We start from the raw sequence: 24461 nt of genomic DNA, 5'->3' as shown, positions 1-24461 counted from the left end.
CTATAAACAAAAAAAGAGCGACAATTCTGAAAAAAAAAAAAAAAACAATATTTTTCACATTCTGCTATAGAACATTGCCAAAAAAAAAAAATGTAAAAATCTAAATTTTTGATCCTTTTAGGCCAATTTGTTTTCTGCTACATATTTTTGGTAAAAGAAAATCGCAATAAGCGTATTTTGATTGGTTTACGCAAAAGTTATCACGTCTACAAACTAGGGGAAAGATTTATGTCATTTTTATTTATTTGTTTTACTAGTAATGGCGGCGATCTGCGATTTTTAGCAGGACTGTGACATTTCGGCGGACAGATCGGACCCCTGACTGACATTTTTGACACTTTTGGGGGGACCAGTGACATTACTACAGTAATCAGTGCTAATAATATGCACTGCTACTGTAATGACACTGGCAGAGAAGGGGTTAACCCAGGGTGATCAAAGGGTTAAAGTAAGCCTAGGGGAGTGATTCTAACTGTGGGGGGGGGCGTGGCTTCTGAAATAACCATAGAGACATGTGTTCCTATATAGAAGGATCACAGGAGCTCTGTGATCATTCCAGGGAGAAGAACGGTCAGCTGTGTTTACAACATCCGACCGTTCTTCTCTCTCAGTAGGGAACGATTGCGGGTGCCCATCGGCATTCACGGCCACCTGTCCCGTGGATTGGCATCCCTGCTGCCTAGTAGGGGAGCGCGCCAACGGCAGCGTGTGCTTGCCCCCCAGCACCACGCGCACAATTGACATAGAGCTATGTTGTTTTGCGCAGCCTAGCCAGCCTGCTGCAGTAAAACTGCGGCGGGCGGTCGGCAAGTGGTAAAGCAAAGCAAAATATTTATTGTACTGCAGCTTACTAGTTCTTAGATGGGTGGCTGCATTAGTTTTCTTTCTTGCTTTTAGGGTTTCTCGCTTTTGTTTTCACATACTGATCCTACTAGTAAGTCAATCGTTTTTTAAAAGAACAAGCCGTCTTGCAGATGTAGCAGTTAGAGGGTTAAATAAAACCATTCAACACTGACAAAAGGGTGGAGTCAGGGGCGGAGCCAATGGGGGCGGCAAAATTAAGTTTTGCCTAGGGTGTCAAAAATCCTTGCACCGGCCCTGCTTGTACTGCCACTCTTCCTTTCAGCCACCCCCCTATACAGATGCTGTGTTGGTAATGTAATCTATGCCAAAGTGACGACCTTGATGCTGGGAATCTGATAATGTACCACTAACAATGCTGAGAAAACCATCCTTCCCACACCTGTCTCGTCAGTGACACTGTGTTTGCTGATACCATACAATTTGGAACTGTTGTGCCAAGTGTTTTGCCACAGTTACTACAGCCACATTACTAGTGTTGCTTCACTTGTTTTCTGTTTACCTCCAACTCAACAAAATAATAATAGTGCAACCTTTCTATGGGCTGTGTGTGCCATTCTTCCATCTTGGGTACCAACCACCTGGCCCTGTCCACATCACTGTCATTGTCTGATTAATTCCAGCAGAATCACATGACCTTATTACATTGCTGTACTGTCATTTTGTGTTTGGTTTATTTGTTGACCTTTTTTAGAGAGGAACTCATGCAAAGTCCTTTTTGTTTTTTTGTTGTTCAATTTTGCGCTCAACAACCGATTATGTTGAATGATTCCATACATACAGTCTTTTTGGTTATATCATTTTGGTTTTAAATTTTTGCTTGGCTGTAATTTTTTTGAATGTTCTATTTAATTCTACTCATAGGTTCTTCCAAGGGAATGTGATTATTTTAATTGTTTTCTTATGGGTTCTTTTTTAATTGTTTTCTTATGGGTTCTTTTTTGGGTGCAATTAACCACTTGCCGACTGCTGCCGGACTAAATACGGCGGCGGTCAGCCCCTCCCAGGCAAAGTGACGTACCGGTACGTCACTAGCCTGGGAGCGAATAGGGGGCGAGCGCGCGCTGCTGGAGGCGCGCCCCCGCTCGTACCTGAAGAAGCCGGCGCGTGTGACCGGCGGACTCGATGTCTGCCGGTCACGCACGATCGTCGGGTAGAGAGGGAGAAAGGCAGGCGGCTAATGTAAACAAAGCCGCCTGTCATTCTCCCCTGTGTAAAAGCACAAATCACTCGGTCCTGCTATGTAGGACCGTTGATCTGTGCTGTTACACACAGCCACATCCAATGACAGTAAGAAACACGCCCCTAGGGACACACTTAACCCCTCCCTCTCCAATAAAATTAACCCCTTCCCTGCCAGTGTCATTTTTACAGTAACAGTGCATATGTATAGCACTGATTACTGTAGTAATGTCACTGGTACCCCCAAAAGTGTCAAAAATGTCAGGCAAGGGTCCGATCTGTCCGCCGCAATGTCGCAGTCCCACAAAAATATCGCAGATCATCGCCATTACTCGTTAAACAAAAAACAACAAAAATGACAAAAATCTTTCCCTTAGTAAACGCAATAACTTTTGCGCAAACCAAACAATATACTCTTATTGTGATTTTTTTTTTTTTTACCAGACATAGGTAGCAGAAAACAAATTGGCCAAAAATTTAAAAAAATTTAGATTTTTACATTTTTATGGGGGGGAATTTCATATAAAAAAAAAATTGAAAAATATTGTTATTTTTGCAAAATTGACGCTCTTTTTTTGTTTATAGCGCATTATCAAAAAAATCGCACAGGTGATCAAATACCACCAAAAGAAAGCTCTGTTTGTGGGGAAAAAAGGACGTCAAATTCATTTGGGTACAGCATCGCACGACCGCGCAATTGTCCGTTAAAGTCACGCAGTGCCAAAACGCAAAATACCCCCTGGTCAGGAAGGGGGTAAAATCTTACCGGGGCTTAAGTGGTTAAGCAAATAAATATATATATTTTTTCATATTAAAAAAGGCCTGTGACTAGATAGTGAAAAGAGAAGCAGCAGTGATTAGCTCATCTCTCCGTCACTCTGCTCTCGCCTCCTATCAGTATTAATATTATACAGGATTTATATAAGGCAAACAGTTTGTGCACCACTTTACAACATAAAGGCAAAATTTACAGTTACAATACAATTCAATACAGAAGGAATCAGAGGGACCTGCTCATTAGACCTTACAATCTAAGAGGGACTCTAGGAGGATATAGTTGGGACAGATTGGGTAGGGAATTCCATAGGATGGGAGAGGCTCATAAGTCCTGGAGGCGAGCATGGGAGGAGATGACAAGGGAACTAGAGAGGAGGAGGTCTTGGGAGGAATAAAGAGAACACTTTAGTTGTTATTTTGAGACCAGGTTAGTGATGTAGCTGGGGACTGAATTGTGGATGGCTTTATAAATTATTAGTATTTTGATTTTAATTTGTTGGGTGAGTGACAGCCAGTGGAGGGATTGGCAGAGAGGGGTGGCAGACACTGAATGGTTGGTAAGGTGGAGGAGTCTTGCAGCAGCATTCATGATGGACTGAAGGTATCCTCCCTTATGTAAAAGTTCCTTGTCAGCACATTAACAGATTGGCTCCTTTGGCCGGAGGATAATTCTAGGTCAGAGTCAGGTACTTCCACTGCTTTTATATACAAATACATGTATTAATGTTGACAGAGTTGCAAAAATTTGCAAAAAAAAAAAAAAAAAAAATTACATCCATTATACCTGTACTGTATTGAGTTAGGTAAAAGCTGGTTATCACAGACTTTGGCTTTTAGTTTGGATATACTGTTATGAAAAAATAAAGTTCCACAAAGATTTCAGTCTGCAGCAGGAAATTGAATCCTCCGAAATCTTACATCTGAGGGATCTGGACAACATAGTAACCATTAGTCATAATGTATCTCTGTGTCTAGGTGTTCTGTGACATGAATGGGATTCAGATGTTGAACTAAAAGTGAGCAAAAAGATGGCGAAGAGCTTGAGAAGAACTTTCAAAGGGTTGTTTTCTAGACGGAGAGGAACCTTCATTCCCCAGATCGGTAACTGTTTGCCTTTTATTTATATGATCAGTTTTAGGGAAATATGACTAATTTTATGGAGCATCAAATACTGAATACATCTATTCATTGATTTATTAACTGGTTAAATATTTCTTGCAAGGTAATTTATATTTTTCTATAATGCTATATATAACAGGGGTGCAATGTGGTTGAAAAAACAAAGATTCAAAGCCAGGCAGTGTTCAGAATATGCAGATTTATTAATCTAGGCAGGACAATTATAATAGAAGAGTTCAAACAACAGAAGCTCACAGGCCCTTTTTTTTTAACACATTGAACAATAGCACCATATAGGATACAATATTGATTGGTCACCAAGGCTTACATCATGTCTACCTGTTGCTAATAAAACAATTTAAGTCAAATTCAACAATGAGTCCTCTGGGAGTCAGAGCTTTAGTCTCATAAATCCAAAATGACTGATATAATGACCTTCTCTCCAGTGTTGTTCAACTTTTTCAATACCCCAAAATTTAAGGGAGTGGGGGTCTTGATTGTGTACTATTTTAAAATGTTTAGATACATTATGATTAGTTTTTCCTTTTTTGATTTTTTGAATGTGCTCCCCTGCTCTTACATTGAGAGCCCTGGATGTGCGACCCACATATTGGAGCCCACATCCACACTCCAATGCATATACGACTCCGGTCGTAGCACAAGTAATCAAATCTTTGATCTGATATAGACGATCAGTACCAGTAGACCTTAATTCTTTTCTTTTTTTAATATTGCACTTACTCGATCTACAGGCCCTACACCTACCACAGGCATGAAAGCCTGCTGAGATAACGGGAAATAGGGAGCTTTTAAGGAACTTTGGGGGATCAATGACCCCAGGGGCCAAGTTGTCCTTGAGAGTGGGTGCTGGATAGGGAGGTAAAACTTGTCCTAATATTTTATCCCTTAAAAGGATTTTCCAATGCCTTTTAAAAAAAATCTCTCTATTTATGTTGATAATTATAGTTAAATAAAACCTTGTATTCACCTGGATCCTTAGATTGGACATTTTTGTCTTCCAATAATAGAACCCTATCCATCAGTGACACCTGATTTCGATCATGTAATATAGAGGTGGTACTGTACCCTTTCTCTGTAAATCTATTTAATAATATTTCTGATTGTTGTACGTAATCACTATTTTTAAAACAGTTCCTCCGTAATCTAATAAATTGTCCTTTTCGGGATGTTACGTAACAAGGTGTAATGATGGCAGCTATCGAGTGGCAAATAGGCATTTCTATCTGTTGATTTAAAATAATTCCTAGTATAAAAATTGGCTAATTCTTTAAATATCTCCAAATCTAAAAAAATCACTGGACTCTCACTAATGGTCCAAGTTAATACAATATTTTTGGAATATTGTTCATATTACCTACAAAATCATCAAGAGACAACGAGTCACCTCTCCAGACAATCAACAAATCATCTATGTACCTCTTGTAGCAAACCAATTGGCCGGAGTCGTTTACTGAGAACACTCAAAGCTTCCCAGCAAGCCATAAGTAGGATTGCTATGCTTGGGGCAAATTTAGCACCCATAGCAACACCCCTTATCTGTAGGTAAAAAATCACCCCCGTACCAAAAGAAGTTTTGCTTAAGACAAAATTTCAAACATTCCAAAATATTTTCACCTTCTAATGCCCATTTCACAGAGGCTAAGGCATCCTCGTGACTAATAATGGTGTAAAGAGAACCTACATCAGCCGTAGCTAGAAGAGTCCACTTCCCTCAAGGTCCTCAGAGTCTGTATAATGTGTTTCGTGTCTTTAGTATAAGCCTCTGTCTGTGAGACGAATGCCCCGTACACACGTGCAGATTATCTGCAGACTTTTGTCTGCAGACTTACCTTTTCTATGTAGTGCAAGGGCCTGCCGGATTGCATACAAATTGAAAGTGTTTAGGTTTGACCTCATATTGTATGGTTTTGGTAAGTCTGCAGACAAAAGTCTGCAGATAATCTGCACGTGTGTATGGGGCATTAGGGTTGCAGGAAAAAATCTATGTACTGACCCAGCCTGGAACAGACTGAGTCAATGCCATTGATTATAGATCTGCCAGAAGGTTTGGAAGTATCCTTGTGAATCTTGGGCAAAACATATATGGTTGTGGTTTTACACCCCTGTGGATTGAGATAAAGGGCCTCTTTTTGGTGCGGTAGTCCTTTCTAAGTCCTTTACTAACAAGAACATCGAACTCCTTTTTATATTCAGGAAGTGGTCTTTTGTTTAATAAAGAATAGGTATCCCTATCTAATAATATTCTCAACATTTCTTCTAAATAATAATCTTTACTCATCACCACTAGTCCCCTCCCTTTATCTGCACCGATGAGCTTTTGATCAATATTATTCGCACTTTATTAATCATATATATTTGCCTATATTCACTTTATACCAATATTTATTGTGTCTATTAGCACATTTATTTATTCACATTGATCATCCACTGTGTTGCGCTGATTTTTTTCCCCACATCTTGATGTACTTATTTGCTCAATGTATACTGTGTTGTTGTCTTGTTCAAAAATAAACAGATCTTTTAAAAAAAAAAGCAGAGTTCCGCCGCCCCACCACGAAAAAATTAAAAGTCAGCAGCTACAAATACTGTAGCTGCTGACTTTTAATAAAAGGACACAGACCTGTCCAGGGATCCCATGATGCTGGCACCCCAGCTTGCATAGGATTTATCGAGGGTGACAAAAGTTCTTTCTGAACTTAAATCACATCATTTTTATAAAACATAAAATGTATTTCTTTGTGCTTTTTCTAGAGGGTATCGATAAGTTCCTCTGTCCGCTGTCTGTATATGATGATCCATCACTGAGGAGGATATACGAGTATTACAGAAATGATCTGACCTACATCCTGGAGAACATGAACCTTCATGCTGTCCTGGTAGAGCTAAAATCTCGGAATGTCTTAAAAACAGATGTAAGAAAAAAATATTTCTAAATTACCTACAGCAAAATACGAAAAGGGGACTCAGACTAAATACATGTTGTAATCATGGATTAACCCGGGCCTTTATAATTGTAAATTGGAATGTGAGACCGCACTCGGGGTTTTTTGATGAAACCAATAATTTTCTTTATTCCTCAAAGTATAACAGACAGACAGTGTACAGGAACAGACGTGTCAGGTTGACGCGTTTCACGACATGACCAGTCGCTTACTCATAACCACACTGAGAGATAGCAGAGTTTGGCTGATATTAATAGATGGACAAGCCCACAGAAAGGGGTTGGTGTAATCACACACAGGTTGTACCACTTAAATTAATGAAAAGTAAAAGAAAGCCGGTCTATCTGCGATCGCACAGCTAGGACAAACAATGACACATGAAAAAACCCCACTAAAGGGGATACAATGTGAGTTCATAAAAGAAAAACATGTACCACAAAGATAAAAACTATATGTGTAATAAAATCATGTACGCGCAATGGAACTTCATAGAGACAGGCTATATAAATATATATATAAATCTGAGACCACCAATAGTATATATAAGTGCAGAGGTGTTTCTTGCATCCATCCAAATACATTCATGAATATAAGAGAAGATAGACTTATTTCTATAAATAAGAAGTGTCAAAAAATAATATAATATAATATGGACGATCACCATATAGGTGAACCGATGTGGTTGTATGTGAAAAAGTGAAATGGTGACAAGTGAAAGTAGTATGAAATTTGTTGAAAAATTGAATGAAATAAAATGAATGAAACAAAGATAAATACACAGGCGAAAAAATGTGACCATAGAATGTGTAACAATATAAATATGAGTATATATGTATATAAAAACATAAATGTTAAAAGAAAAACATGTATCGAAAATACACTAAACGATGGATGCAATGTATATGTAAAAACACTTGCAAGAAAAATAGTTTGGGCCAAAAAACAATCCACATGGGATCCGAAAAACGGTTGCCTGTGTGTATGTGTACCATAAGCGCAATGTGTCCAATATCGTTTGGGATCGGTCTCAAATCGAAACAATTCTTACAACATCGACACCATGGGCCAAAGTAAATGCATAGACACTTACTGAATAAACGAAAAACATATATGAACATACGAGTATGGTCTGTTATAATGAAACATAATGAAAAACTAGACCAATATAATGTCACATACATACAAATGCGTACAATACTAGAATATGAAAATGGCACCATATGTTCATAAAGATTAAAACAGAAAAGTGTCAAAGCATAAGTGTATAGCAACAAACGTATCATGAGTCCATGGCATTGAAGATTTGAGACAGGCACCAAAGACAAAAAAGGGAAAAACCCCCCTTCCTTGGTAAACTTAAAAGACAATACTATTAGCAATAAACTGGCTCAATATATAGGAATTGATATGTAAAAGGATAAATAGCACAAAGATTCCCACATAGCCAGCTAACAGACAAAAAAACAGAAGCAAGGAACCAAAGACATGGTGCAAAATGTATTGACATACACGGACCGATACATCTCTGGCAACATCGGTGCAAAAAGAATGGAAAAAGGCAAACCAAGACAGATAATGAAAACTATAAGTATATAGATACATAGGCTGCCTATAGCCAAATTCAACTACTGTGAAAAAGATTAGAGAAGAGGTAGTGAACAAGTATGCAAAAAAAAATATGCAAAAAAAATATGCAAAAAAAAAAAATATATATATATTATGGCTCACATGGGAAAGGGATATCACTCATAAAAATTGGGAGTGGGATGTCACTCATTTTTATTAGTGATATCCCTTTCCCATGTGAGCCATAATATATATATATATTTTTTTTTTTTTGCATATTTTTTTGCATATTTTTTTTTGCATACTTGTTCACGACCTCTTCTCTAATCTTTTTCACAGTAGTTGAATTTGGCTATAGGCAGCCTATGTATCTATATACTTATAGTTTTCATTATTTGTCTTGGTTTGCCTTTTTCCGTCCTTTTTGCACCGATGTTGCCAGAGATGTATCGGTCCGTGTATGTCAATACATTTTGCACCATATCTTTGGTTCCTTGCTTCTGTTTTTTGTCTGTTAGCTGGCTATGTGGGAATCTTTGTGCTATTTATCCTTTTAAATATCAATTCCTATATATTGAGCCAGTTTATTGCTAATAGTATTGTCTTTTAAGATTACCAAGGAAGGGGGGTTTTTCCCTTTTTTGTCTTTGGTGCCGGTCTCAAATCTTCCATGCCATGGACTCATGATACGTTTGTTGCTATACACTTATGCTTTGACACTTTTCTGTTTTAATCTTTATGAACATATGGTGCCATTTTCATATTCTAGTATTGTACGCTTTTGTATGTATGTGACATTATATTGGTCTAGTTTTTCATTATGTTTCATTATAACAGACCATACTCGTATGTTCATATATGTTTTTCATTTATTCAGTAAGTGTCTATGCATTTACTTTGGCCCATGGTGTCGATGTTGTAAGAATTGTTTCGATTTGAGACCGATCCCAAACGATATTGGACACATTGCGCTTATGGTACACATACACACAGGCAACCGTTTTTCGGATACCATGTGGATTGTTTTTTGGCCCCAACTATTTTTCTTGCAAGTGTTTTTACATATACATTGCATCCATCGTTTCGTGCATTTTCGATACATGTTTTTCTTTTAACATTTATGTTTTTATATACATATATACTCATATTTATATTGTTACACATTCTATGGTCACATTTTTTCGCCTGTGTATTTATCTTTGTTTCATTCATTTTATTTCATTCAATTTTTCACCAAATTTCATACTACTTTCACTTGTCACCATTTCACATACAACCACATCGATTCACCTAGATGGTGATTGTCCATATTCTATTATATTCTATTATTTTTTGACACTTCTTATTTATAGAAATATGTCTATCTTCTTTTATATTCATGAATGTATTTGGATGGATGCAAGAAACACCTCTGCACTTATATATACTATTGGTGGTCTCAGATTTATATATATATTTATATAGCCTGTCTCTATGAAGTTCCATTGCGCATACATGATTTTATTACACATATAGTTTTTATCTTTGTGGTACATGTTTTTCTTTTATGAACTCACATTGTATCCCCTTTAGTGGGGTTTTTTCATGTGTCATTGTTTGTCCTAGCTGTGCCATCGCAGATAGACCGGCTTTCTTTTACTTTTCATTAATTTAAGTGGTACAACCTGTGTGTGATTACACCAACCCCTTTCTGTGGGCTTGTCCATCTATTAATATCAGCCGATCTCTGCTATCTCTCAGTGTGGTTATGAGTAAGCGACTGGTCATGTCGTGAAACGCGTCAACCTGACACGTCTGTTCCTGTACACTGTCTGTCTGTTATACTTTGAGGAATAAAGAAAATTATTGGTTTCATCAAAAAACCCAGAGTGCGGTCTCACATTCCAATTTGCATATCTCTGGACGGCGGATCTGACCTGCACCGGGTTCGGATACATGCACCTGAGCGGCTTTCCTTTCTGTCCTTCTTTATAATTGTACACCATATCACTCCATACTGATCATAAACAGCTAAACTTAGCATAACTCCATCCAATAAATGTGACCATATCAAAACTTCATTACATGCCATAAATCTTTGAAAACCATTTACACAACTGCTCCTACCAGAATGTAACTATACGCAAAGTTATAAATGTTATTTCCTGTATATCAAAGAGGTAGGTGAATCTTATTAGAATGCAAATCAGAGATTACTTTCTGCTAGTTAAAAGTGCGCCTGCTCCTTGTAAGGCTAATTTATATATAAGCATACCTCTTAACAGTCCTGGATTGGGCAGAAATTTCCTGCATTTCAATCTTTGTCCCGCTGTACAGGGACATTGTCCCGCATTACTCCATTGCTGACAGCCTAGCAGGATATGCAGCAGTGTGACCATCCATTCAGCACAGCCAGGGATTAGAGGGCAAGCTAAGGGCATACAGCCACAATGTGAGTGAGAGCGAGTACAGCTGTCAAATCAAAACTCTATAGTCAGGGATGGGTGGGGCGGATATGTGTAGCTCCACCCCTTTGTCCCGTGTATAGCCAAAATAGCTGGCATTTATACATAGCTGGCCAGGGATGAAGGTGGCAGAGGGCAGGACCAAATGTAACTACTGTATGTGCACCCACATACAGTAGTTACAAATGTTCCTTCCCCCACCCACGTTCTTCCCTGGCCAGCAATGTATAAACACTGGTTGTTTTTTCTATGCACAGGACAAAGGGGTGGAGCCCCACATATCGGCACCGACATCAGCGCTTCGATTTGACAGCTGCATTCGCTCTCATTGCAGCCGTACGCCCCCGGCTTGCCCACCAATCCCTGCCTGTGCTGGATGAATGTTCACACTGCTGCATATCCTGCTAGGCTGCACTCATTTGTTATCCATCCGATGTCGCCATTCTTGCCTTGGCTCCTGTATGCTGGTAATCAAGATTTTAGAAGATAAGTGTGCTATGTTTTATTAATTGGTGTTTGCAGTTTAACTAACACCTGAACGTTGCAATCTGTACAACGCATTCCTGAACCCTGCACTCTGTACGTAACGCATTCCTGAACCTTGCACTCTGAACAACGCACTCATGAACAACACACTCTGTACGTATTGCACTCCTGAACCTTGCACCTTGTATTTAACACATTAATGAACTTTGCACTCTGTATGAAATGCACCCCTGGATCTTTCACCTTGTACGTAACACATTCCAGAACTTGCAGTATGTACGAAATGCACTCCTGTCCTGAATCCTTCAGCATTTAGTGTAATACACTCTTCCACAGTTTGTGCAAAACCAAAACCATTTGTAATGGAAGCTTTTTATTCTTTGTTTTTTTTTTTTTAAATGATTGTGTGTCCTTGAGACTCCAGCTTGTGGCACAGCAATCAAAGTTTTTTTTAAGTACAAGGAAGCATTTTTTTTTTTTTAGCCATGCCCCTTCAGCCACTCTCACAGCATTTGACCACACCCATTTTTCCACGTTACGAATGCCGCAGGTCACTTCCTTCCTCAAGTGTCCCTCATTCTGAAGTTCAAAAGTTTGGAGGTATGTGTCATTAGAGATGGTTTATACAGTGTTTTTTTGATACTTACATGTTTACAGTGTTTTAATAAAGTTGAAGATGAATGTGTTACAATATGACTTCACTATAGTGGTCTATGATATGGCACCAAATAAACTTCACAATCATGAAACATTTTGCTTTTGAACAAAAAATATTTGAAATGTCCATTTGGACTACAATGTACGGTATGAGCTCCAGTAATATGACAATGTTACCACGGCATAGATGGGGTGGGGGTTTTGATCTCGAGGTAGTTTAAGTAGATTTTTGCCTCCGTCCCTTATATTATATATATATATATATAATATAGAAAAAGGGTTTTTTTTTTGGTGTCTCAGGCCAATGTGATGGGACTTTATGGGCAAGTAATAATGTAGATCAGAGAAGTAAAAAGAATTTTGGATTTTTTCCATTAATCATATATCGTACATATATACATTCATATTTATAATGTGAAATTTGTGCTTGGGTAGAGAGCCCAATGTGATAAAGGGTTATGAAGAAGATTCAAGCAAATCTGTGACATATGTGGTTAATAGTGACAAAGATATGGATGTTGTCTCTGTGTTTCCTGTGAAGATTCCAGGAAATAGTGGTTCACAGAGTTCATCCAGATTCTCGACTGATGCGTTTCGGCTGTTTATAGCCTTTTTCAAAGATTTGTCACCCAGCTGTAATGTATAAACAACAATTCAGTTATTGACGATATATGCAGTTTGAGTCAAAAGAGGTGATAATAAAAATATTTGTACATACATAGTTTTGCCTTTGTTTCTGCAAACTTTTTCTGTGTCCTTAAATATCTGCAGCAAGGAGCCTTGGTGTACAATCCTACACGCATCAAGTTTCCATCCAACACCCCTCAAAAAAGCAATACCGTACAGCCAGTATTTAAGACATAAAGAAACTGCACGAGTGAAGAAGACTTCCAGAAAGAAGCTAATCTCCTTACAGGAAGATTAATTGAAAGAGGATACACAAAAACCACACTCAGGAAGGCGTTCAATAAGGTCAAAAAGAGAGAAAGACAAGAAATTTTATTTAAAACTAAAGATGTTCACAAAACAAATGAACAAGGAGAAAAAACCCGTATCATCATGAGGTTTACAAATGAACATCAAAAAATTAAACAAATCCTCCAAAAACATTGGTCAATCTTAAATGAAGATCACACGGTGAAGAATTTCATATCAGACAACCCACAAGTCACCTATAGAAAAGCCGGCTCACTTAAGCAAAATCTAACACACAGCGAATATAAAGAACAAAGCAAGGACCCATGCAAAGACAAGGGTACGTTCCCATGTGGTACCTGCGCACAGTGCAGTGTGATAAAAAATGCACAAACACCATACTCCCGAACGGAGAGAACTTCAAACCTCGCCACTTTGTGAACTGTAAGACGAGAGGAGTGGTGTATCTTATGAGGTGTGAGTGCGGATCATATTATGTGGGCAAAACAAAGCAAGAAATGGGCAAACTAATTAACAAACACACCCATAGTATGGAGATATGCAACTTCCACCTACCCTTGGGCAGACATGTCAAATATGTTCACAAAAATAAAATGCCCAAAGTGACATTTATTGCCCTAGAAAGAATGCATATACCGCACCGAGGAGGCGACTGGAACAAGAAGCTTTTGCAAATGGAAATGAGATGGATTAGGCGCTTGCATGCAACAAAATTTCCAGGTCTAAACGAAACGGAGAGTTTCAGACCATTCCTTGAAGGTTTCGCTTCAGGCAAAACTGATTAAAGTAAACATATAAACTATGGTTTCTATATAGAAACTCATATTACGGAAATTTTATATAAGAAAAATGGATCAGGCGATACCTCAACCATTCGTAAAAAATCTTGGCTACTATACAGTATCCAATAAAAACAAACTAGGTTGTAATAAGAGGATATCACCAAAATACACCAAGGTAATCTGCAAGAGCACCCATACCATCAAAAATAATGATTAGGAGACATCTCAACCATTCATCAAAAAGCTTGATCACCATATAACCTCCATAAAAAACAATAAATAAAGATCCAATAAGGCTTCATAATTATGGAATAAACTGAATGCCTCAAAAATCCCTGTTAAAAAACCTCTGGTGTGTCAAAACTATTAGGGTATACCTGAAACATCTCCCAAGAGGTTACATATCCTTGGTTATTAACATATTTAAAACTGCTGTTAAAACTGCGAATATTGCATACTACTATTACAAATTGGAAGATGATGAATAAATATATATTACTGCTTGTATACAATTATGTATGTATCCCTTGTTCCGAATATGCAAACTTCTCTGCCTCCTTTATTCTGCACCCGGCACGATAAGCCCCTGTTGTTTATTATGACAGGGGCTGAAAATGGGACCTGAAAGGGTTACAAGACTCTGTCCCCTCTGACTGCGACCAGATGACTCCAGGTCTCCTATCCCGTGTCGGCGGCCGAAGTCGGACTGGCTCGTACTGCGCGCGCATCACCCAAGCGCATGCGCAGTAAGGAGGCGCCACGTCACAGACAATGAAGCAGAGTTACGTGCGGCGCTCTTTGCACATGTGTGAACAGCTTCAAAAGGCCGGGGAGCCGGCGTCTCTCCTCACTTCCCTCAAGGAGAGGGAACAGGACAGACACGGACTGCGGCACCTGGAAGAACCACCCCCCCCCTCACCTAACAAAACTTGGCATAAGTAAGTTGTAATGGACTTTGTGATCCATCTAACATCTAAAGTCACAAATAAATATTGCTGATACCACCATTTGATGTAAAAGCACAAAACCAACATCTATATGATCTTTCTAGAACGGATCATTACAGGATAGTGCTGCAACTTACCTGGCTACCTATACATGAACGTTTATATTCAAACAAACTGTGAGTAAATAGAAATGCTTAAAAAAACACATGGTATAACATTATATACTCTACTATACCTTACCTATATACAATATATACTCTTCCAGACCAAAAGTACACCACGGCTCCTTGCTGCAGATATTTAAGGACACAGAAAAAGTTTGCAGAAACAAAGGCAAAACTATGTATGTACAAATATTTTTATTATCACCTCCTATGACTCAAACTGCATATATCTTCAATAACTGAATTGTTATTGTTTATACATTACAGCTGGGTGAAAAATCTTTGAAAAAGGCTATAAACAGCCGAAACGCATCAGTCGAGAATCTGGATGAACTCTGTGAACCACTATTTCCTGGAATCTTCACAGGAAACACTGAGACAACATCCATATCTTTGTGTCAGGGTTCAGCAGCATCTAGGGAGACCAGACACATGTAGCTACACACCAAAACAATATAGATAGCCTTAAAGTAAATTTTTATTTTTTTATTTTTTTTTTTTTAAAACATTTTATTGAGGTAAAATGGTATGACATAACAAGTGAACATCCTTTTTAAGCAATACATAGTGCATCAAAAAGAAAAGCAAGGTAAACAGCAACAGTATGCACCGTGAATAAGGTTGAGTAAACAGACCTCGTCATAATCATACAGTGAAGTACAGGAATGTACAAGATCAGCACAAGTCAGGCAATGTAGACCGGTCAGTAAAGTGAGGACAATCTTGGTCCCCATACTCTTGGTGCCGGGCCATGGGGATAACACATAAACAAAAACAACAGAAGAAAAACCCATGGCGACCTCCACCATGACTGGGCGTGTGACGGATAAGGCTCCTCCAAGGGCAGTGGTGGTTGCCCCCACATGTCCGGACACCCCCAAGGGGGAACATGCTGTATCCGGGCATAGGGGGCACCCATCAAAAGCGTATATGCCGTCTCGGGGTGGGTAATTCCGAAGAAACCCACATAAGGGGTCAGTGGAGGTGAGTGTTCCGGCCCCTGGGCGGAGTCGGGTCTGCGGCTTGGGGGGAGCAGAGGAGCATCCGGGTGTGGGGGGGGGGGGGCCGGAGGGAGAGGAAGGAGGGGGTAGGAGGGTCGAGGGAAAGACATGAGGAGAGGACATTAGACAGGAAGAAAGAGAGTAAAGGGAGAATAGGGAGAGAAATAAACAGATGGGGGGCATGAGGCCCGTGGTATTCGTGAGAGGGACTCGATCAACTAAGTGTAATCAGTGGCCGACGGGAGAAGATGTCCGAAGCATCCCACGTCCGGTAGAATTTAGCTAGCATCTAGGATGTAGTGGTCAGTCTCTGGAATTCAGGAAGAGTTGTAAAGTGTGTCCAGGAAGCCCAGGTCGTGTAATATTTGTGGTGGGTATCCTTAGCCTGCGCAATAGTGTCTTCCATTTCTGCTACCCTCTGAACCCTCTTCAGCCATTCCGCAACTGTGGGGGGGGGGGGAAGTAGAGCGCCAATGACAGGGCACGCACATCCTAGCTGCATTGATGAGGTGTAGTGTGAGGGGCTTTTTGTAACTGGAATAGGGTATGGACGTGAGATGGAGCAAGTATTGCGCCGGAGAACTTGTGCAATAATTCAGGAGTTCTGTACCACTTAGCATAGAGTTTGTAGCCAGTTTCTTGGGCAAGAACATTCAGAGAACCCTTGTGCATGTGGCAATAGATTCTCGTCCAGTCGTCCTCAGAGAAGTCTTTGCCAAGGTCTCTCCCCCATCTGGACCTAAGTGCCTCAGTGTGTGCGTGGGCAGCCGGAAAAAGCATAGTGTATAGTATTGATATCAGATGGCGGTGTGGCCCCGGCGCCTCACAGAGCCGTTCGAAGGAGGTAAGGGAGCGGGTCCAATCCGCCACCGATTGTGCGCTGTGTAGGAAGTGTCTAACCTGTAAAAAACTGTAGAACGGGATGTCAACAGACGGGTATTTGAGGCGAAGGGCTTGATGTGTAAGAGGGCGAGAGCCGACAAAAAAGTGACGCGCTTGAAAGGGCATGTCTCCGGTGGGCCCTGTGGGTGGGACGAAAGGGAGATCAGGTGTGAATTCCGGGGACGCACTCACTCAGGGGTAGTAGTGGGCTAAGTTTCGGAGAAAGATCCAATTTGCGGCGTATCGTATGAAAAAGGCGCAGGGTTGCACCCGTAACGGGGTGAGCCAGAATTGAGCGTGGAATCTTGGCCGGCGGGAGATGATGCGCGGGGATGGTAGATACCGCAGACTCCAAGGATACCCAGTCCTTAGAGCCAGCATGAGCGTGCCAATCAATTATCCGGGTAAGGTGACAGGCCCAGTGATATTTCAGCAGATGCGGCATGCCAACCCCCCCTTCCGCTTTGGAGCGAGTGAGCGTGTCCCACCGTATTCTCGACCTTTGGGACCGCCATACAAAGTCTGAACAGATATGCTGGTAGGATTTAAAGAAGGCCAGAGGAACATGGATGGGGAGGGCATGTAGAATGTATAGTAGACGGGGAAGAATATTCATCTTCACTATTGCGACCCTGCCAAACCAAGAGAAGGGTCCCTTGGACCATAATTGTAGGTCTGATTTAACAGATTGTAGAATTGTCAAGTGGTTCCTGGTGTATAAGTCCGAAAGTTTGCTCGGTAGCTGGACCCCAAGATATGTGATGGCGTGGGGATCCCAATGAAAGGGGAAATTGGTTTGGCAGAGTCGCAAGAGCGAAGCAGGAAGGGAAATGTTGAGGGCGCGGGATTTGGAGTAGTTGATTTTGAGATTAGAAAGAGCCTGAAAGGATGTAAGGGCCGAAAGAAGATTAGGGACGGAAGTCAAGGGGTCAGTAAGGAAGAGGAGAATGTCATCCGCGTAAGCAGCTAGTTTGTACGTTTTATCCTTTATGGAGACGCCCTTAATATTCGGGTCATCGTGGATTTGGCGGAGAAGGGGTTCTAAGGTGAGGATAAAGATCAGGGGAGGATAAGGGGCAGCCCTGTCTCGTACCGTTTGACACGGAGAAGGCGTCCGAGAGAGCACCATTGACCCGGACCCGCGCCGATGGGGTGGAGTACAGAACAGCGACAAACCGCAAGAACCGGTCCGTTAGGCCAAGGGCCCTGAGTGTCTCAGTCATGTAATCCCAGGCCACCCTGTCGAACGCCTTCTCCGCATCGAGGGACAGGAAGAAACCGGGAGAGTTGGACGTGGATAGCCAATGGTGGAGGTGAAGGGCTTTGGTAGTGTTATCCCTCGCCTCTCGGCCAGGGACGAAACCGACTTGGTTAAGGGAAATCACATCAGGAATAGAGGGGAGGAGGCGATTAGCTAACACTTTGGCGTATGTTTTGATGTCCACATTAAGGAGCGATATGGGCCGGTAGTTAGGGACTAGGGAGGCATCTTTACCTGGTTTCGGTATGACCACGATATGTGCCTCCAAGAAGTCCGTAGGAAGGGAGTCAGCGTCCGGGAAGGCGTTAAAAGCGTTCTCCATGTGTGGCAGCAGCAGATCCGAGAAGGCCTTGTAGTAGCACACTGGAAGGCCATCCGGGCCCGGTGCTTTGCCCGGTTTAGATTGCTTCAGAGCCGCCAAGATTTCCGTCGAAGTGATGGGCGCGTCTAGCTCAGAGAGAGTGGCGTCCGGCAGGGGGGAAGGAGAGTATAAAGTAAAATTTATTATAGTGAACCACAAAACATACACAGCAACAGTGAACAAAGCAAATGCCAGTAAACAAAACCCAACCCCAAAGACACAATAACTAAAGAACCAACTATCTACAAATAGATATACTATACAGGACAAGGGGAGCAGGGGAGCAAGGAAGATGGCAAACTAGACTGGATACAAAGCAGAGAGCAGGAGCAAGGGGTACAGGATAGATCAGGGTATGGATCAGGATCACAGACACTTGGTTCAGGCCGCAAGGAGACAATCAAAATAGTGACGCACCTGGGAAAGGGAGGAGCAGCCTTAAATAGCCACCTGGCAGCTGAACACAGTTTAGGTGATCATAGAAGCCTGTTGGCTTCTGGGAGACACCTGCTGGTGGACACTGGAAGTGCAGCATTCAGCCCAGGGCAACACAGTGTCACCAGCAGGGGAACTCAATCCTAACATATTCCCCCCCCTAATGCCTCGTACACACGTGCAGATCGGCCGTCTTTTGTCCCCGGGCTGTCGTGTCTGTTGAAAAGTGCAAAAGACTGCACAAGAATTTTGTCCGCCGACTACAGCCGACTGCAGAAGTGATGTCATGTGATGGTTAACTTTCCCTGTGTTTTTTCTTTTCTGAGCATGCCCAGTCTTGCAAATCTGCTGTCTGTCGGCCAAATTCTGTATTGACTGGCGAACAATCGGCCGCTCTGGTGTCGGCATACAAAAATTTTAATGCTTGCATGACAGATTCTTTTCGGCCGAAAGTGCGCTGTCGGAAGCATCATACTAACAAGCCGAAAATCGGCCGATCGTTCGGCGGCCGAACATTTTCGGCCGACAATCTGCACGTATGTACGGGGCATTAAGGAGCGGCCTCCGGACACTCCATAAGGCTCCACCACTGGGGTCTGCAAGCTGACTGGGTACCCCACTGCCAAGGTCTGAAGGCTGGCTGAGAACCACACCGCCGGGGTTCCAAAACTGGCTGGGTTTCCTGCTGGTCAGATCCCTAAGGAGTCGCAACACCGAAGACTTATTCTTAAAAGCAGCCCATGTCCCAATATTGAGACACTGAAAGATACCTGAATGCTTATGGCCAAAGTCCCTGGTCCATGCAGGTACCCTGACACAAGGGTGTCCCATCACATCTGGACCTCCTCTCACACTGTTAGAGACTGATCTGCATTTTACCTGCCACTCAGGTCTACCCAAGGCATAGGTTACCCTGCTCGGGTCCCAAAATGCATCAGGAATCGCAGAGATGACCCCTGGGTCAAGACAAAGTTCACATGGAACACTGCCCTTTCCCATAGGCCCTCTACTACTGGGGCTGTAACAGCAGATGCAGTTCTCATATTCAGAGTGGATATCTGGACCTCCTGGCCTTGGCATAACAGGATCAGCTGGCTGCGAAAAGAACGTGGAACGAGCAACAGTAGGAATCTTAACCCACACAGACAACCCATTTGGACCACATAACACTGGAACTTCAGAATCCTCAGACACATTAGCAAGTGGTAAATTGACATAGTCCGGCGGGACAGCGGCCCCGGTATCTACATAGTCCGGCAGGACAGTGGCCCCGGTATCTGCATAGTCCGTCGGGACAGCGGCTGGCAAGTCACCCGTGGCAGGTTTGGCAAAAAACGTCAGGTCACTATTGGCAGGCGGCAGCATGGAGGAGGTGTGGACACCATCGGCAGGCTGCAGCATGGAGGAGCACTGGATCTTATCAGCAGGTGGCAGCATGGAGGAGGTCTGGAAACCATCGGCAGGCGGCAGCATGGAGGAGGTCTGGGAACCATCGGCAGGCGGCAGCATGGAGGAGGGCTGGATCTCATCAGCAGCATGGAGGAGGGCTGGATCTCGTCAGCAGCATGGAGGACGGCTGGATCTCATCAGCAGTCAGCAGCATGGAGGACGGCTGGATCTCATCAGCAGTCAGCCGCATGGAGGACGGCTGGATCTCATCAGCAGTCAGCCGCATGGAGGGTGGCAGAGTTGTAAGAGCAGGAATAAAGTTCTGTTCATTTTTAGGCTTACATACTGGAGTCCTGTGAACATTTGCATTGTGCTGACCAGAGTGTACTGCTGATGGAAATGTAGTAACAGTACTGGGAAGAATAGAGTGAAGAGCAGCAGAAGTACAGGAAGAGGCCTGAGATGTTGCTATGGGTAACAGTATTGCAGGGGGAGCCTCCAATGGATTACATACTGAAGAAGACTGGTTACTGGTGGCAGGGTACTGATCTACAGATGGTAAAGAACACTCAGTAGCAGCTGTGGTTGCTAAGGGTAACAGAGGAATAGATTCTTGATTTATTTCAGTAGATATAACTTTATGTGGCTCATCTAGAACTGGGGGATAGGATCACTGACCAAGCTTGTAGCAGAGGGTGAACTAGAGTCAGTTTGTTTTTCCCTTGCTCACTTTGCTCAATTAAAGACTGCACAGCAGCAATGCAATCTAACAACAACTGCTGTGAATAGGCTGAATACTGCTGGAAGAAAGAACCTGCGCAGTATTTCAGCAACCATCCCAAAAATCCTATAGAATACAGGTGAAAGGGGTCATAGAAGACCTCTTAGAACGGCTGCAAAAAAGGGATGCTCAAACCAACTCAGTGAAATCAATAGAAAAAACTTTATTATGGATCAGGATTGACACATGGTTATAAAATTACCCCGGCTAGGGGACACATTGCAAAAATTCAACAGGTATGTCAAGAAAAATAATTACAGAAAACATACATAACATAAAAACAATGACACACACTCACAAGGCCGGCCTCACACACACTCCAGAAAATCAAGCCAGTGGGAACCTTGGCTAACCGCATACATTCCAATCGGAATTTGTGAACGCGGTGAGCTCAGGGATCCACTGGTTGGCATGCCACAGTGTAAAAGTCAAAAAATGTAATGATGGACCGATGTAATAACATCAAATAACAAGGGAACATGACCATCTAATATGTTACCGTTGGTACTACTTGATGCTACACGGCTGATATACTAATATCAAGGGAGTCCCAAGCTGGACTATACAATGCATAGAAGATTCCAAATATTCGACTCAGTAGCAGGCTAGACCATGACACTATGGTGATGAATACCAATAACTCGGAATTTTCAAAGTAATTTCCACCATAAAGGAAAGGGTGTCTAAAGGAGTGTCTGCATACCGGATAGATTGGATTTGATATAGAGGATCAGTCCTGTGATGATCAAGAGCAAATATACTTTTGGGGGGGGGGGGGGGCTGATGGTACAGTTCCTCTTGTGTGTGGGGCAGCAATGTCAGGCCGACAATAGTTCCTCTGGGGCAGAGCGTCACTTACAATGTATAAGGAATGGAGGTGCGGGAGCAGGGGAGAGACGCAGTGCAATCTGCATCCTGCGCAGGCTCACACCAGGGTTAGGCTGAATCTTATAGGGAATGGTATTTGACCATGGGCCAAATGATGGCCTTCCGCTGGTTGGTGTATTTTTGCTAGGTATCCACAGACAGCCTGGTGGTCACGGCCTTTTCTCTATCCCCTATCGGTATAAAGTTAATGCTCACCATGCACTTGGATCTTAAATCGGTGGGCTTCTGCTTGTTTTCCCAGGTAACATTAGGATGAGGGCCCGGCATGCAGGTATGGCTCCGGCCAGCCACGAGGAGACGGCGTGTTCCAATTTGGAGACAGGATTTCCGCACCTTGGATGGACGCTGGAGCACATCAGTGGCTCTTCCGGGTTGTGCGGGGCCGGCGTGTGACGTCAACGCGTTTTCGCGTGCGTGACGCACGCTTCGTCAGGACGTCATTGGATGGTTTGAGAGGTGAATAAATAGGGAAGTGGCGTGATTGGTTAATGCCCACAGGTGGCGGTACTGCAAACACTCCTCCATCTCCACCTCCTATAACAATTAAAAACCAGATGGACTGTCTCCATCTTGTGGTAAAATAAAGGTAATGCTCAACAGCTTTAATTTACACATAATTATGGCATGGCTCCAGGACTACTACCGGCAAAACATTGGAGTTTCGATATCCTAATCGGAGATATAGGGCTAATCCTTAGTTTATCGATATGGATTTCATGGTATTCAATTATATCATTAGACAGTACTGGCACTATCGCATTTTAAGGCTCCTTATAGCTTCAGCACTACCAGCAGTCACCCTATGGAAAAATAAAAAATGCATATACATGGCATGGCATAAGACTGTCTCAAAATAAAACAGATACAGAGGGCAATGATAGAGTTATTTAGGTTCATGCAGATTTCCCCTATCAACCAGAGGATCTGCTGGACATCCAATAACGGACGTTATTCAAGGAATTTTTTACATTTTTATTTACTAGAGAATCCTGGGTTATGCTCTTATAGAATAACTCTGGTCATACAAAAACAGACATTTAGATAATAGAAGCATCCCACAATCTACCGGTCTTAAATCTAGATGCCCTGATAAAGTCATCCCAGTTCAGAGGGGGTATAGATGGCCTAAGTCAGATGGTTACTTATTTAAAGAAATTCTCCCATAATTTGCCCGGTACCAATGGTGGGACAGGGTGATATGGCTAATCACATTTAAGTTGTAAGATGTTTAGTTATTCACTATTATATTTTTATAGCCCAATATTAATTATCATATTCTACCTATTATACCACTTTGTAGCTCCATCATTAATACCGGGGCTGGGATTGACTTCATATATTCATGGCTCTAAAAATCTACTGAGGCTCATGTCAGTGTTTAGTCCCAGAGGTGTCAATGTCTTTAGACGAAATATCCAGGCTTTTTCCTCTTTTAGGAGGACTTTATCAAAATCACCTCTTCTGGGTGATATTTTTAAAGCCCAGAAACCCATTACCTTGAGGCCTGTTGGGTCCCCGCAGTGTTTTTCAGCGAAATGTAGGCCAATTGGAGTCTCCTCCTTGAGACGTACACTTTTGAGGTGCTCCCCAATTCTGATACGGAGTTGTCTTTTGGTCTTCCCTACATACATTTTGTCGCAGGGGCACTTTATAATATACAGAACTCGAGAGGTAGAACATATTATGAAAGACTCGACTTTATACGTCGTCTTGGATTGTGAATCAGTGTAAGTCTGTGATTTTATTACATGAGTACAAATCTGACAGTGGCCACAGGGGTACATTCCTTTGAGAGGCTGTAATTCAGTAAGCCAATTAGACTTAGTAGTGGGTGTGAACTCTGAATGTACCAAGTGGTCACCGAGATTCGTAGCTCTTCTAGCTGTTAACAATGGGCGAGGTCCAACTATATTTTTTAGTAATTCATTGTTTTGTAAGACATGCCAGTGTGATTGGAGGATTTTTCTCACCTCATTCCACTGGCAGCCATATTTAGTGATTAGGCGTGGTAAGTTAGAGTTTTCTGACTTTAATTTAGTTTGGTTCAGAAGCTCCTTTCTTTCCCTTTCTGCCGCTTTTCTTTTTGCTCTCCTGATCATCCGGTGTGAGTATCCCCTCTCGCGAAATCTCGCATAGAGCTCTCTGGATTCCCGTAGATAGTTTTCACCGGATGAGCAGTTATGTTTTATGCGGAAAAACTGTCCCACAGGGATCCCCATTTTGAGGCTAGTGGGATGATGGCTATCTGACCTCAACAGTGTATTGGCGGCTGTTGGTTTGCAAAAGGTAGTAGTGGTTAGTCTCCCGTCTTTAAGCTCGATGTTTAAGTCCAAAAAGGGGAGCACTTTCCTGTCAACTGTATAGGTTAGCCGGATGTTTCGCTGATTAGCATTAAGTTCCGACACAAAGTGCTCCAGCTCAAGTGGTGTACCTGCCCAGACCATGAGCACATCGTCTATATACCTCAGCCAGGTCAAGGCATGGCTGAGGTACATAGACGAGGTGTACACCACTTCCTCCTCCCACATGCCAAGATGTAGGCAGGCATACGACGGTGCCCAGGGGGCCCCCATAGCCGT

At 42.2% G+C, this 24461-nt stretch overlaps 1 protein-coding gene across 2 annotated transcripts in view; it reads left to right on the top strand.

Annotated features, from left to right (window-relative positions):
* Positions 1–6711: 6711 nt before the first annotated feature.
* LOC309569625 (NACHT, LRR and PYD domains-containing protein 3-like) overlaps positions 6712–24461 on the top strand; it is a 540899-nt gene continuing 523149 nt past the window's right edge. For both annotated transcript variants that reach the window (XM_082275519.1, XM_082275518.1), the window contains exon 1: positions 6712–6872. In XM_082275519.1, the coding sequence (XP_082131645.1) occupies positions 6816–6872 (57 nt within the window). In that variant the 5' untranslated portion in view covers positions 6712–6815. The remainder of the gene's footprint in view (positions 6873–24461) is intronic.

The sequence above is a fragment of the Pelophylax lessonae genome (assembly GCF_965119305.1).
Source record: "Pelophylax lessonae genome assembly, chromosome: 13".
Classification (NCBI taxonomy): domain Eukaryota; kingdom Metazoa; phylum Chordata; class Amphibia; order Anura; family Ranidae; genus Pelophylax; species Pelophylax lessonae.
This window is presented reverse-complemented; position numbering and strand designations above follow the sequence as displayed.